The 16,084-nt window shown below is 32.8% G+C and overlaps 3 protein-coding genes across 4 annotated transcripts; 2 read left to right on the top strand and 1 right to left on the bottom strand.

The window, feature by feature from the left end:
* The first annotated feature begins 193 nt into the window (after positions 1-193).
* On the top strand, positions 194-3,841 carry Eif3d1 (eukaryotic translation initiation factor 3 subunit d1). Its single transcript, XM_072020432.1, has 3 exons — positions 194-452; positions 528-573; positions 2,257-3,841. Exons 1-3 carry the CDS (start codon positions 279-281, stop codon positions 3,723-3,725), a joined length of 1,689 nt encoding a protein of 562 aa, XP_071876533.1. The 5' UTR covers positions 194-278; the 3' UTR covers positions 3,726-3,841.
* Positions 3,842-4,831: 990 nt separating this feature from the next.
* Positions 4,832-8,770, top strand: LOC139996212 (NCK-interacting protein with SH3 domain). The gene is made up of 9 exons (XM_072020420.1): positions 4,832-5,184; positions 5,277-5,461; positions 5,522-6,364; positions 6,440-6,642; positions 6,712-6,815; positions 6,908-7,126; positions 7,190-7,362; positions 7,439-7,536; positions 7,623-8,770. The coding sequence occupies exons 1-9, from the start codon at positions 5,160-5,162 to the stop codon at positions 7,711-7,713; spliced, it is 1,941 nt and encodes a 646-aa protein (XP_071876521.1). The 5' UTR covers positions 4,832-5,159; the 3' UTR covers positions 7,714-8,770.
* A 95-nt stretch (positions 8,771-8,865) lies between these two features.
* On the bottom strand, positions 8,866-15,236 carry Tpnci (troponin C type I). Of its 2 annotated transcripts, none has more exons than XM_072020459.1 (6): positions 14,900-15,236; positions 13,634-13,664; positions 11,611-11,754; positions 11,307-11,426; positions 10,346-10,477; positions 8,866-9,265 (listed from the first exon to the last, which is right to left on the bottom strand). In XM_072020459.1, exons 1-6 carry the CDS (start codon positions 14,921-14,923, stop codon positions 9,237-9,239), a joined length of 480 nt encoding a protein of 159 aa, XP_071876560.1. In that variant the 5' UTR covers positions 14,924-15,236; the 3' UTR covers positions 8,866-9,236. The 2 variants fall into 2 exon arrangements, with proteins under 2 accessions (XP_071876560.1, XP_071876562.1); XM_072020461.1 differs by having other exon boundaries at positions 14,921-15,235.
* Positions 15,237-16,084: the final 848 nt, after the last annotated feature.

The following is a 16,084-nucleotide window of genomic DNA, read 5'->3' as shown; positions in this document are numbered from 1 at the left end:
CTCTAAATCTTTCCTGCATAATATTGTTTCAAGTTTGTACGTAGTTAATTAATTGCGTGCAATTTGTGCATAGTGTACTATTTGGACATGATTGTGCTATCTATCGGTGAATCAGTAATACTAACAAATAGTTAACTTTTCACCGATACATGGCGCCACCATGTTTCCTTTTTGAGTATGAATGAATCTTTATCGTAAAAAGCATCATGGCGTCGCCGGTCCTTCCGGCAAATAGGTTGTGCCATCGTGTCTCACGTCTGTCGTACTAAAAGTACAGAATGACGGACGACGTGGTAGTTTTAGAAGATGCTGTTCACAGAGAAGAAGAGATAGCCCACTTTCAAGCTCCTGCAATTCAACATAATCCCGATGGATGGGGTCCTTGTGAGTTACCTGATCAATTTAAAGATATACCTTATCAACCATTCTCAAAGGGCGACAGATTGGGCAAGGTTCGTTATAAATGTGATTTCTTTTTCCTTTGTTTATGGAGATTCTTCACATTTTTATATTATTTTTTGACATAGATATCTGACTGGACTACACCAGCTTTCCAAGATAAAAAGTTTCCCAGTAAGTGTTATCTATTTCATTTATTTAACCTATACACTTCTATTTAACATTAAGTCATTTATTAGAAATAATTATGAATTTAGCTGATTACATTTTTATTACCGACTGAACTTTACTTTGGGGGATCAAAAATTGTTGACCCTTTTTTATATTCTCTATAGTGTTCGATAAGTAGAATCATAAAATACAAGTATTAAGTCTAGGAATCTATCAATTCAAAAGTTCTGTGTATATACAACAAAATACTTTCCAGTTGTTTTATACATTATGCACTTTGACGCCATATTGGTTTCTATCCATAATTTGTCCAATTTAGGTTAGGCTTAGAGTTAAGATTAGAGTTTGGTTTTGATCATTACATTGATGTAACATGTAAAATACGCCAAAATCATTTGGTCTTACAAACGTATAATGTTTAAACTGGTGGGTTCCTGAACGTTAACTTGTATTTTTGAATAACATTTATTGACGACTATCAGATGATATAAAAGAAAAATCAATAATTTTTAGTCTCCTTAGGAGTGTATATTTATAAGTCCTAGATTTATTACTTTGTTATTAAGGTTTAATCTAACCGTAATCTGTCATAATTATAATCTAACTATAAAAAATAAGCAGAGATCTTCACTTTATATTTACTAGTAGTATATTAATAATTAAACAGTATAGACATTATTAATTTTGTTAAGGAACTTAAATTTAATATGTTTTACAATTCTAACTCTTGTTATTTTAACAAAATATAATAAACCATAAGTTATAGCCATATATAACATGAGAAATTTTTAAATTAAAATAAATTCAATTTAATTTATTTCTTGAATTACTATTAGCTGATCAATGCTAAGAAATCAATATCATTTATTAAATTCTAAAAGAATGCTTTCTTATAAGATTACTATAAATTTTTTGTAATATTAGAAAATTAGGAACATCCAGTATTTGAAATATAAGACTTTCGTTTTTATTAAATATCGATATAATACTTAACAAAGCACAAATTTATATTACTAACAATTTTTTAATTTCAGATATGATTTTATATGCTTCATTTTATTATTTTCAATTTTCTCATATAATTAAAATCGTTCTGTGTCATATAAATCTAATTTGTATTTATATAGTATTTAATTAAAATATTAAATTCAATATTATAAAATACATTATGAGATTAGAAGGTAATAATTCTTTTCCTTTTATATGAAAATTATAAGATAGATCACATTACACCAAATTAACCCTTTGCAGACTACCGCGGCATATATGTGCTCTGTGTAAACCATCAATTTGACCAAGGAACTCATATATGCGTTTTGTGAAAACGACTGATAGAGAAGAAGAGCTCCTCATATATGTGTCCCACGTAAACGCGACGCTATAGTCGAGAAACTCCTATATCTCATATTTGCATATATTTAAAAGACTTATATTTTTGTCATTTTATTTATTCTGTAGAGAATCTGTGCATGTACATATGTCTAGAATTTGACATCTTGGAGTGCTATGAACGAAAATCGCGGCAGCAGCTTGGCCTCACGGTACGGCTGACTTCGAACCGTCCCGTCCGCAAAGGGTTAAATAATAATTAAATTAATAATTTTATATTTAGGTTTCCCATTAATAGATTAATATTTTATATACAGTCTTTCATTTCTTAACAAAGAAAATCTTCATTATTTACAGACAAATATACGTCACAATTTGGTTCAGGCAGCCAATATGCATACTATCATGATGAAGATGAAACAACTTTCCACTTGGTTGATACAACCCGTGTACAAAAACCGCCTTATCAACGTGGTGGCAGATTTCGTCATAATCAAAGGAACTTACGTGGCCGTGGTAGCCAGCGTGGTTCGTTGAGTCAAATGCAACAACTTGGTAAATTAAAGCTTCGCGAAAGAGATCGTAAAGGACAAGCGAAACGTTGGGGTAGACAGCAAGGTTTACGTAATCACAAAAATCAACCACCAATTAAAATTCGCGACGCATCCGTTACTGTAAGACCTGATTGGGTAACTATTGAAGAAATGGATTTTCCACGTTTAGCAAAGCTATCTTTACCTAGTATTAAAGATGGAGAAGATATTTTATGTTGCGGCTCTCTTGAATATTATGATAAAACTTATGACAGAGTGAATGTCAAAAGTGAAAAGCCACTGCAAAGAATTGATAGAATTTTTCATACAGTCACCACTACTGATGATCCAATAATTCGTAAGCTATCAAAAACAGAAGGAAATGTTTATGCTACAGATGCAATTTTAGCAACAATAATGTGCTGCACTCGTAGCAATTACTCTTGGGATATTGTAATTGAAAAAATTGGAGACAAACTATTCTTTGATAAACGAGATAATACTGAGTTTGATTTATTAACTGTAAATGAAACTAGTGTTGAACCTCCTCAGGATGATGGAAATTCCTTAAATTCCCCTAGAAATTTAGCTTTGGAAGCTACATTTATTAATCATAATTTTTCTCAACAAGTACTAAAATCTACTGAACCTAGATTTAAATTTGAAGAAGGAAACCCATTTATTTCAGAAGAAGAAGAAGGTGATGTTGCTAGTGTTGCATATCGGTATAGAAAATGGGATTTAAATAATGGAATTGTTCTTGTTGCAAGATGTGAACATGATGCTGTAATGCAAGGTCCTAATAATGAAATTCAATTTTTAACAATTAAGGCTCTAAATGAATGGGACTCAAAATTAGCCAATGGTGTTGAATGGAGGCAAAAATTAGATACACAGCGTGGTGCAGTATTAGCAAATGAATTACGCAACAATGCTTGCAAATTAGCTAAGTGGACTGTCCAAGCATTACTAGCAGGTTCAGACCAATTAAAATTCGGTTATGTCTCTAGAGCAATGGTTAGAGATTCTAGTAAACATGTTATTCTTGGTACACAGCAATATAAGCCAAATGAATTTGCAACACAAATCAATCTTAATATGGATAATGCATGGGGTATTTTACGATGTATTATTGATATTTGCATGAAACAGAAAGATGGAAAATATCTAATTATGAAAGATCCAAATAAACCAATGATAAGATTATATGATATTCCGGATAACACGTTTGAAAGCGAAGGAGAAGAAGATGAAGATGACGATGAACCTGTTAATGATGCATTTCAGAGTTAACAGTTTTAAATTTTCTTAAACTTCTCTGAATTAATATGTTAAAAGTCACTGATTTGTACTATGAATACATATTGTAAGAAGGGAGGAAAGTGGCATAATAAACTGCTTTCAATTCAGCTTTTTATTATCTAATTTTAAAAACCTTTAAAAACTAATTTCACATTAATATAAAATATTTATGTATTTAATTATATATAACATTATGTAGTTAAATTTCATTTTATCCAATTTAAAGTTACATTTTTTATATATGTATTAATATATATATTAATTACTTAAGTATTTTACTCATTTCATTTTCCTATTTTCTTTCAATATGACAAACATATTGCAACAAAACAACATTGATTTAATTAAATTTTATATAGATTTTGGCGATAAAGTACTTTTGCTAAAGTGCTTTTTCCTCGCATATTGCCTTTAAATTACAAAATATTTGTTAGTTTCTACTGTGATATGTAAGCACGGTCATACACACAAACCTGGAAACTCTAGTGGAGGGTGTAATGCTCTTAATGTCTGGAGTTGTACTTTATAAATTGACCACTATAGAACGCTACAATCGATAAGTTAGGATTTCATATCTAACGCCACCCTTTGATGAAAGTATTGAAAGTAAAGAATATAAACTAAATCACTGAACTTACTCTATAAACTACTTTTCATAATTTTTCACCATGTATTTAAACTAAGTACATATACAATATTTCATTCAGTATAGAAAAATGTTTAAATTATTAAATATGTATTATTATTTCCAATAAAAAAGTTTAATAAAATTATAACTTATAATTATAAATCAAATATGTATACATATATATAATACTTTTATATTTAGTGCGTATATTGGATAGTTTGTTTTCAGTATTTCTTAATTCATTAAATAATTGTGTAATTATGTATTAACAGACAGTTGGTCTTTATTATTATTATAGTGGTGTCGTTTGTCCCTTTAATCAGGTCTGGTGTATTTTTACACGATGATATTACATAACGAATCCTAAGATTTCGATTAAAGTGCCTTACTGCGAACAAACTGATCAACATCATTTGGTCACTAAAAACCACCACGGAAGTTTCCAGACCTGTATATACGACCGTGGACACACCTTATGACATTTGCCAGACCTGTGCATACGATCGTGGTTAAGTCTATGTCACTGATATACACATTAATGCATACATATATATAACACGTGTTATGTATCAGTGGCCTGTGCTATGTCCAATCTTTTGAACTTTGATATAGAGGGCCCTGTCGAATTCTATATATGTAGTTAGCCAACAAAAAGAGAGACCGTAGAAAAATAATATGTCGAGCACGAATGAAAGTGAAATTAGTGAACGGTGGTAGGCAGTTCTCCGCCCGTTTACTTCTCACCTGGGCGTTGTCTCCTGGAGAACAAATATTACTTTCGATTTCGATACGCGATCATGGGTGATAATTCTATGAGGTTAGGTGAGTTAGTTAATCGATTTCTCTAAGGCTGCTAATTTTCATGCTATTTCTTAAGTACTTAATCCTTTTTGTCATTGTTTTATGCACATTAGAGAACTATGAAGTGCTTAAAGCTCTCTACGATTTCAAGGCTACGTTCGCGAAAACCCTTAGCTTTGAAGAGGGCGATTATTTTATTTTATATCAGACCAATACCAAACAAAGAAATTGGTGGCAGGTCGTTAACAGAGACGGCCAGATTGGATATATTCCCTCGAATTACGTCACCACTGTAAAGGTATGGATCAGATTGTAGTAATAAGTATGTAAAGTTTTTTAAGAATGAAATACATTCCAGGTATCATCTCAAATATTAATCGAATTTCTGGAAGACTGCATAGGAAGTGTGAAAGCTGAAACTAAGAAACAGAGTGGACTACACTTAGACAAGCAGGATCTTCTTCTGAGATTAATAGAAAAAAAGAAACAAGCAGAATCTAATAAAAAACCTAAGAAGCAAGCTCCGATGCCTCCAGACTTTGGAAATACAATACCTAATAAAGAAATACGTTCATCACTTGTTTGTAATACTCAAGAGGGAGATATTAGTACTGTTCAGAGTAACACTTCATACATGACAGCACAGACAACTGTGCACAGTAATACAGAACAGGAGGAAGCACCAGTTATCCCACAATGCCAACACACACCTACAAACGATCAAAGGATGCAATCCCTCCCACATCAGTCTTCCTCTGAGTCACAGAAAATTCAGGCAGAAGTTCGTAAGAGTCCCTCTCAGAGCAATATCAGACAGACTCCTACTAATTCCCCTATAAAGAAAAAAGGTTCATTATGTGATATTAACTCTCATACTGCTTATCAGTTACTTGACCAAGTACGTAGAAATACTCAATTAAGCTACGAAATGTCAAAGGTAGCAGTGACGGTAGTTGTTTCTGGATTGCAACAACTGTTGCCCCAAAATGTGAGCTATTATTTTGATGCCTTATTACATCAGTTAGAAACACCGTTCACGGTATCGCAAATGAGTATAGAAGAAACATATGACGCTAATAGATTGAAAGTAATCTTTACAGAGCTTACTTCTTGCAAGGAAGATTCTCAGCAGAGAAATTGGATGCTTTATGAAGATGAATCTATTATTGTTGATTATATAAAAGAACTCACATCTATATTGGTATATCATATATTTATTGCATTAAAAAAATTAATTATTCCGTTTCTATCAATTAATAATTTGTTAATTTCACAGACTAACGCAGATGCAAATGTATCTAGATATGTTTTACAACAGAATCAATATAATGGAGTTAATATATTGATACAATATTATCAAATGGAAACAAGATGGACTATTAGGCAATTACTCTTGCAGTCATTTGGAGTAATGTGTAGTCTAGATTCTGTGATCTTGACTATAATGTTAAATAGTATATTGCCTATGGAGTTAGCAAGGTAATATTTGGTAAGCTGTATTATTTTATATAACACTCTAATAATGACTTGATATATCTTTGAATATAGAGATATGAGGAGCAATCCTAGAAATGTAACAAAATTAAATTATTCTTCATTATTACTTACTATGATTTTTTCAATGGGTGAACCCATGCCAGTTACACATTTGGGTGAGTAAAGTAGGTAATGCGTTATGTCTATTACATTTTCCCCAGACTTTTTTTCTATATGTTACAACGTTTAAATCTGAGTTTTATTACAGAACAATTAGGTTCGGATTTTATAGCATTTATTTTGGACTTAATAGAGAATCCACCTGATATGGATTTGGAAGATCAAATTCCGGATTTGTTTGTAAATTTAATACTATCGTACAATTTACAATTCACAAATTCGGAAAATATAGTTCTAAATGCGTTGAAAGAAAGATCAGTGGCAAAGAACTTTACTGAGAAGATTTTACTATTATTCAATAGGGAAGGTGAGATAAAACGAGATGTTATGAAATAAACTGAAATTCCAGCAAACCTGTGATCTGTTACAGAGGATCCTGTGCGAATATTCGATCATGAACCACCGCCGCCGCATTCTGTGCTGAAATTATTTATCGATCTATTCAACAATGATGTCACGGCAGGTCTATTCTATACAAATGACGTTAAAGTTCTTATTGATATTATATTGCGCCAATTATATGATATGTTTCCTGGTGATAAGGTACTTAGAAATATATGTACATGCTTTTACCCCTCTTACAGAAATAAAAGATGTGACATAATTATTGACATTACAGCGCAGACAATACTTGGAATTATGTCGAAGAGTACTTCGTACTTCTAGTTATAATGAGCATAAGTATCGTTCAGAAGACCTATTAAAATGCTTTACAAGGTTTGTATTTGTCATAGTACTATTATATCATAATCGTAACCATAACATAACTTATCACTGTCATAATGTAAAAACATATGTTGTAGAATATTTTGTGAAGAGACTGGAGAAAGTCAGGAAGATCAACAATCAGTACGCGAAATTAGCAATGAATTTCCCCATTTGTTTAAAATGTGACATTTGTTGTCACCTCCCAGTAATAAAAGCTTGGAGGATGACGATTTGCAAACTCTCGTATAAGAAGATTCCGGTACGTACAATGAGGAGGAGCGACGAAGAAAATCAAGTTACCGATCAAAAAACTTCTTTATTTTTCTAATATTTCTATTTTGCAAATATTTTGCTCAGCTACTATATCAAAAACGCACACACGATTCGCAGAATCTTAAGCGCATCAGATTATATTTTTTTCTCGTTTTAATCTTTCTAGTAAACAATACTATTTATTCTAGTTAAAAAAGGATACAAAAAAGATAAAAAAGACACATAAATCAGCATTTAGAAATTATTATATATTGTATATACATACATATATGGATATGTATATGTGAGAAAGAAACTTCTTCTCGTTCTAAGCATGAGGACCATTGGAAATAGCATGTAGAATCATTCCAAGTACCGTGATAGTAGCAAATAAATTAGTGTACATGAAAGTAGTCTGACTGCACGAATAAAATATCGAATTAAAAAAGTATCTGAATTACTGCTCTGATATAATATTAAATAAAAGTTTGATTGCATAGTGGGAACATCTATAAAAGTTCTCTGTGAAAATGCTTCAACGCTCGAATAAAGGATTTTAATCCTAATCGAACCAGTTATACTCTATTATCTCTGTAAATTGTCTAGTCCGCGTCTGTGCAAGTAATATTCTAAGTCATGCATTATTTCTTCAGTTATATTTGATCCTCTCTCGTTAACACGCATTAACAAGTTTATAAATTTGTTTAGCAAAAGAGAGAGAGAGAGAGAGAGAGAGTTTTGAGACTCTCACAATTACGACCATAAGATTTCTAGAACAAGTTGGTCGGAATAAAATTTCATAGTTTATTAGTGCCACTATTTATAGTTATCGAACTTTCTAGTCTATTGTTAGCTACTCTATTTTTTTAAAAGTATTATACTGCGTTATGTTTATTAAAGTTATGACTATTAAGATGTCAATTACGAAGAAATCTCAAATTATTGTGATTATGAATCAAATGTTAAAGAAATAAAAAGTCTAGGCGATTAATGATTTGGTTTCGTTTTTCCTCCTGAACAATATTATGCAATTTGTAGATTTGTAACTAAATTATTGTTCGAACATCTTTCATTAAGAAAAATAAATTTTAATATCTTTTCAATAGAGTTTTATTAACAACAAATAAATACTGTCGATGAAAAACTTAGTAGGCGTGATGCAAATGTATTGGGACCCGTATTGCAGCACTCGTTAAAATAGAAGAGAAATCTACAAACGAGGCCATTTTCGTGACACTGAAGACATTTCAAATCATTCCGAGATCCGAAGAGCTATGATAGAAGAACACGCGTCGTAACGTTAGGAGACATAACCATTGCACGCTTTTAGGCACCATTCTCGTTTGCATTATAACATTTTTGGGTTTTAGAAGACACGCAGATAATTAGTTTGAGAGTTGATCGCGACTGCCGCACTTGTATTGTCTTTGAGTCGAAACATTGACATGCCAAGATATTTATTCTCCGGTCATCATTTCCATGAACTCTGAAACAAAATATTTTACTTTCATATTTTTAAAAATTTTAATTAAACAAATATTTCTTTATTTTGTATACTTAAAAATATACTTAATATACTTAAAAAATTAAAAATATTCTATCTAATGTTATCGAACAGAGTTCGTAAATGAAGCGAAAGATACGTGAAAGATACGTATGATGAAGAAACTTAGTATATGTATATATGCACCATCTAAATCACTTTATAGACTTAGAGAATATGTACATATATGTAGTAACATGTGAAATATGACATGTCAGAGAAATATTAACAATTAGCAAGTTTTCAATCTATCCAAGCAAACAAAGGAAGCAGTTACATTTTTCCTCGAATTTGTAAACACATTTGAGACTTATTTATTGATTTGTATATTTTGTGACTATTGGCAATGTTACATTGAAATAAATTATTGTTGATAAACGATGAAGTATGTTCGTCATTCTAGGAAATGGAGAGAGATGCCAAGATTCCTGTATCAATGTTGGAATTGGGTTAGTGGGTGTAGTTTGTGTAATACGCAATCGTTAGAAAGTTGAAAGATTTTGTGTAAAAGCTTGGAATATGCCACTATTTTGTAAACACGGATATTCTAAATATTAAATATTCTGTACATTTTCATAGTAAATCTTTAGAGTAGATGAAAAGTAAAAGAAATTCATTGTAAGAAGAAATGGATTATTGTGACGGAAAAGATTCTAACAGATTTGAAGATTTAGAGCTATAAAAAAATTACGCTAATCTCTTGAACTAGTAAGTAAGTAACAAAATAAATAGTGAAATAAGAGAGGTCGATGGTCCTGATTGGCCGATCATGTATAAATAAACCCCAATGTACTCAGCAGACAGCACGTGCGGGCTCTCCAGCGTGATAACAAATGATATCATATACTATTTATTCTGTTACTAATTATACTTTGAAAACATTTATCAAAATGTTGGATACGATTAATATGAATTTAAGAGTACTTTCAAAATAATAATTACACAACCTATAAAATAAAATAAGTCAAATTGTCAAAAAAACAGTCCACACTTAAAATCTCCAGTTGTTCTATTTTTCCTTACCATCAAAGTCAACGGTGCCAGAGCCATCGGAATCGATCTCCTCGATCATAATATCTAGTTCTTCATCCGTCAATTGGTCATCCAGTTCCCTGAGGATCTCACGCAAGCAGGTAGTGGGTATGTAACCATTTCCTATAACAAAAGAAATCTTTTAATTTAAAAGTTCTAGGCGAGTAGTTTCCTTGAACATCGACCATTGCTTTTCAATGGATGGATTGAAAAATATAATTCATCGTCGTACATTAGTGGAGGGGAGGAAACGGTGAACGAAGTAGTCACATTAATACACTTCTGAAAGTCTTTGGCTTTGGATCATAATTCATGGAGACTTGGGTGACGAAACGAGCTCAATTCTTGGCCGTGTTCCCACAGGCGTAAGCCTTTTCAAATTCGGTCGGCTTTCATTTCTCTGATACGAAACGGAGAACGGCAGTGTTTTTACGCAGTGCAGGTTTCACAGAATCGGTTATTCTCGGTCGGTCAATATATCTTTCTTTCTTCTTCCATTTTTCCTCTACCACTTCCATTCATTTCAATATCTAATTTATCTGGGACCCCGAATGATTATAATAATGGATTTACGGCATTTATTATTTAGTGTTAATGTTTTAATTTAAGACACAGGAAAAATATGTATAAAAAATTGGTGAGGATGAAGAAACTGAGATGCAAGAGTATCGGTAGATTATATAGAGTAAAAAGTAGATACTACAATTATCAACAACAGTGAAATTGTGTGTTTTCAATGGAATCTTCCTTGGCTCAGTCAGACAAACATCTTTCAAAATACGAAAACACTCATGAGAGAAACATGTTTTCGGACGTCTCTTTGCGTCTCTTTCATTCTTACAAGAAGAAAACAAATTGCTTATATCTATGTTAGCTATCCAATAAAATAGGAGATAATGAAAAGGAAGACGCCATAGAATAGTGTTACTGGGTAAAACATATATTTAGTTACCTTCTTTGTCGTAGAGCCTGAAAGCCTCTCGAAGTTCTTTTTCTAGGGCTTCCGCATCCTCTTCAACAATGAATTTTGCGGCTAACGTGACAAATTCTTCAAACTCCAGACGACCGGATTCTATCAATTAAAAACAAAATTCCATTCAGAAATCTGCGTTAGTTTAACTTATTGTTAAATTAAATTAATACACATTGTAAAATGACAAAATTTTAAATAAGCTCCTACAGTCAATAAAATAGGACAAACTGCGAATATCACACGAGTATCTGACAAAGATAAACATTGGATTTATACTACGTACTGTCTGCATCAACTTCTTCGATTAGTTCGTCCAAAATCTTTTTGTTAAAGGGTTGACCCATCAATCTGAGGATATCGGCCACCATATCGGTAGGAATGCTACCACTCTTCTCCCTATCGAAGCTGTCGAACGCTTTGCGAAGAACTGAAAAAATTACGATTAAATATTTTTTTTGGTGGAACGCGAAACATCAGGTTGAAGATAGTATGTATGTTTTAGGGGAAAAATCTGATTACTCGTAAGTGGTGTTTCACCGCGTTAAAATTTGTCTATGGTACGGTTACGAATTTAGAAACCGATGTTAATGCCCTTTCGCTCACGTTTCTGGCTCAAAGCTTATTTAGCTTGATGCATCATCGTTCACACTGGTTAAAACGTTTATTTATCATTGTTGACTGACGGTGTGAAGAAATTTTGAACTAATTTATGCAATTGTTTATTTTTTACTGATCTTCTAATAATCTCTCCTTTTAAAAAATATTCATTTCATTCAATATTTTTATGTAAAAGAAAAGCAATTTTGTGAGGCAGCCAAAAGTATTCATCTTTTTTTCTACGAGCTTTTCTTCTAAATTATATAAAATATACGTTTGTATGGATAATAATGAAATAAAAACTAACTAAAGAATTGCTTTGAATGGTTTCATTATAGATTAATAATATAATAGTTTTCCGTTCGATATTAGCTCGAAGAATCTGACGAATGCCATACATATTTAATAGAAGACATATTTCTTCGTCTAGCAATTATAGCCCGGATGTTTCGTTTTTTAGAGACAGCGAAACGTACGAGTTTCTATTTTTCGATTCCATTGGAGAATCTTTCCTCTATTTTTACCGATCCGATTCTCTCCGATCGAATCGTCACACGATACCTCCTCATCACACTAAGGCGAGTAAGGCGGTTCTGCAGCTATACATAGGCAGCCTATACCGGCTGCCCCCGATTGAATTGAAGCGCAAATAAACTCTAGGAACGTGCCGTCCAAATAACTTATCCGAGCCGTTTATTCGTCGCTTCGTTTTTATCTTTCCTCTTAAAAATTTTAAACAAATTCTCTAATCAGATTATATTGAATCTATATATAACAGAAAACTACAATGAAAATTGGATCCATGGAAGTGTTCCAAATCTTTGGGAAGTTCCCCTCTTGTACACGAGTGCTATATTTTCCCTCATTTTTACCACGTCGCCTTGACGTATGTCGAAATCATACGGTTCCCGAACAGAGTTTCTTTGTTCTCAGATTGGCATTCGAACAGAGATCATTCTTTTCTTGTTCGAAACGTAGTTTCCGATATAAAACTATGAACAGGCTGTACCTACAGATACATCTTGGGTTACCCATATAGCGACGGTATGCTCCAGAATAATTAACCCCTTAAGAGTTACACAGTGAAATGGATAGAAATAACTTGGATAGGTTAAACAAGCTCCCTTCTCGTTGACGTGAAGGATTAAGCAGCCGAAAGGGAAACATAAAGAAGAAACAGTAAACCTTTGCTAAATTTAGCACACGGTGTTCAGTAAACATGATACGATTTCGACGCGAAATACCGGAAAGCCAAGAATGGTGCGCCGAGTTGTATCGTGACACTTGTCAAAAACTTTGTTTTCGGATTTTTATTTTTGAATTTTCAACGAATTTTTGTGTTGATTTAATAACAGAGATCTTCCTTAGATAAATAAAAGATTTGTTTTTATTTAAGAAAAATAACACAAAAGTTTTTACTTCATAGTAAGTTACATATAAAGTTAAATTTAGAAACAAACATACAGATATACTTTTTAAGATTATCTTTAACCGCAACTTTCTCAAGTTAAACTCCTTATTCGATTTGAAAAACCTAGACTAGAGTATTGGTGTTGTGAAGCGTTCTTTAGATCGCGAATTCATTTTTATAATTTAAGATTGAATTGTCATCGATCTCGTGGATTAAAGGCTTTATTTGCTGTTAATACGTGATTATAGAATGTTGAACGTTAGGATATTAATATCTAATAACTGGTTGATGTACCTACCAGCAATTTGTTCAGGGGGAAGTTCGTCGGCCTGCAAACAGAGAAAAATGAAATTTGACATCGATATCGCAGATCGAGCGGAAAAAGGAAAGTTTCAATCAATCGTAAATCGATCTTGATCAGTTTAAACATCGTTCCTTTACTCTATTAGAATTAATTCGAAGAGATTTCCAAGTGGACGTGCATGGTTAACTTAGCGATTCTTTTCTTTTAGAAAGTTCGTGCATTATTTCTGTCTTTTTTTAATGTAATCGGATATTACTTCTTTTGTACTATTATTATCCATTGTTACTCGATTAATACCAATGGTTGCATTAGAGTTCAAGTTGAAAAAGTTGTCCCGAGTTTTGCGACGCTTGGAACTGAACAAAGTAGAAACGATCGTGAATAGTCAGACATCGGGCTATATTCCTTCTTCTTGTCGATTTCACATTTCACTCAACAATTTTTCTTACATTCGTAATACTTTCTTTTTGAACATTACGATAAATATTAAGGCGCACATTATTATTTAATTCGATTCTAATTTAATTAACAAATAACTATTTATTTTGGTTATAAATTAATTAATAAATCAACATGAGGAGGGAAGGCCCGAGGAAATTCGCCATGTAAGAAACAATCACGTTTCCAAAACCTCGCATCTCTGGACCGATAATTTCCGATTTCGGTCGCTGTTAGGTCATAACCACTGTTATTGTTTAGACAAGTAAAAATTAAGAAGTTCTAAAACAAAAGTCAGAACAGGCCAGAAGAGATATTACAATGAAAAAAAGAGAAATAAAGAGAACAGAGAGAACAGTGGATGCAGATTGCAAGCACACCGCGGCAGAAGCGGAGGAATCAATGTTTCGAAGTAGTCGTTCTTATCAATTTACACCTGTTGCATCGTGTCTGATACATTTAACACGTGTAATTGAAACGAACACATTCAAATGTGTTAAATACACTACTCGAAATAATTAGAACATTAGCCTTTACAGATTCCATGGCAAATAAGTTGAAACGAGAAACTTGCTGTTCGAATTGATTCTTGAATTACTCCGAGCAGTATATCTTCCAATTTGATAAAATATTCGAAATTCCAATTCGTCCGACGAACACGAGACAAGAGCGAAAAGTGAAGAATGAAGAGTGAAGAGAAATCATAGAGATAAGGCGAGGCACAGTGATGAATTAGACCAGAAAAAGAGAAAAAAATACAATAAATAAATAGAGAGAATATACAATAGGAAAACGTGTATGTTTACCAGGGCGACGACTTACGATATCATCAATAGAACATACCATGGTGGCGCGATTCTCTTTTTACTTTTTTTACTTTTTATTTTTTACTTTGAACGTTTTACTTTCTTTTTTCTTGTAGAAATTAACAAACGAATTTACTCATAAAGAAAGAACTTAAGAAACACTGCGGCTACGACAATCGAACACGACGAAAAAAACCGTCGTGAAGAATGCGAATGATAAATTGATTATTCGCGACGAGAAAAATAGAAAATCGTGGCGGTTCTCTACGTTCTCTACGTCGTTAGAACGTAGTGGTATGGTTGCTGTCTGTCGAACACTGTCACGAGGAACGGCCATCGTCGCGGTAATATTCGAAAAGGAGGATATAGCGGTTGCGTGGCGATGCCGGACCGCACCCCGCAACCTCCAGCCAATCGTCAGCTTCTTCTATCCGCTTCTTCACGGGCCTTAAAGCTTTTGGAAAGGCGCTTGCGCTATTTCTGGGATGCAGACGCAGATGATGCCGCGAGGCTCGAAATCAGGGCCGTCTTTACGTTCCTCGATACTCCAGACTCTGACCCCCTTCCTTTATTCTTTCCTCCCGCGGTATCTCTAAAATCAGATGGATTCTTATTAGTTGTATCTATATTCTGGACATCATCGTATAAATTATCTGTACACGTACACAATGACATGAATACACATATCTTTTTAATTTTAAGTTTGATTTAAGTTTGATCTATGTTTAGGTAAACTTCTATAACTATATAAAGCTTTAAAGCTCCATTATTTTGAAATTTGTAGTATTGTTTAAATTAACGGGGTGTTAAAATACTCGAATTCTATACTTTTCAATATTATATAAACTATTTGAAAGGAAAGCGGAATACAAATCTCATTGCCTCTAGATATAATCATTGTAAACGGATTATAAAGGTGAGCAGGAGTTTTTTTTTTTACGAGGAAAGTATCATGCAACATCATAAATAATTCAGGATTGAAATTATGTAGCAGAGGAGGTTGTAGCGAAGAAATTGTGACGGAATGAATTCCTTTTTAATTTTAGACGCGCGCTGGAATAACGTATTCACTTGATTCTTGTTCATTGAAACGACTATGTGTCGCGTGTACGTCTTTTTGAGAAGAGGAAAACGATATTGCTGTACCAGTACGAAAATAGAGAATGAAAATTCTGCGGTCAGCGTAAACGACAGTAAAACG

This window comes from Bombus fervidus, chromosome 17 (genome assembly GCF_041682495.2).
Source record: "Bombus fervidus isolate BK054 chromosome 17, iyBomFerv1, whole genome shotgun sequence".
Taxonomy (NCBI): domain Eukaryota; kingdom Metazoa; phylum Arthropoda; class Insecta; order Hymenoptera; family Apidae; genus Bombus; species Bombus fervidus.
Note: the sequence above shows the minus strand (reverse complement) of the source record. Positions and strands in the feature narration are given on the sequence as shown.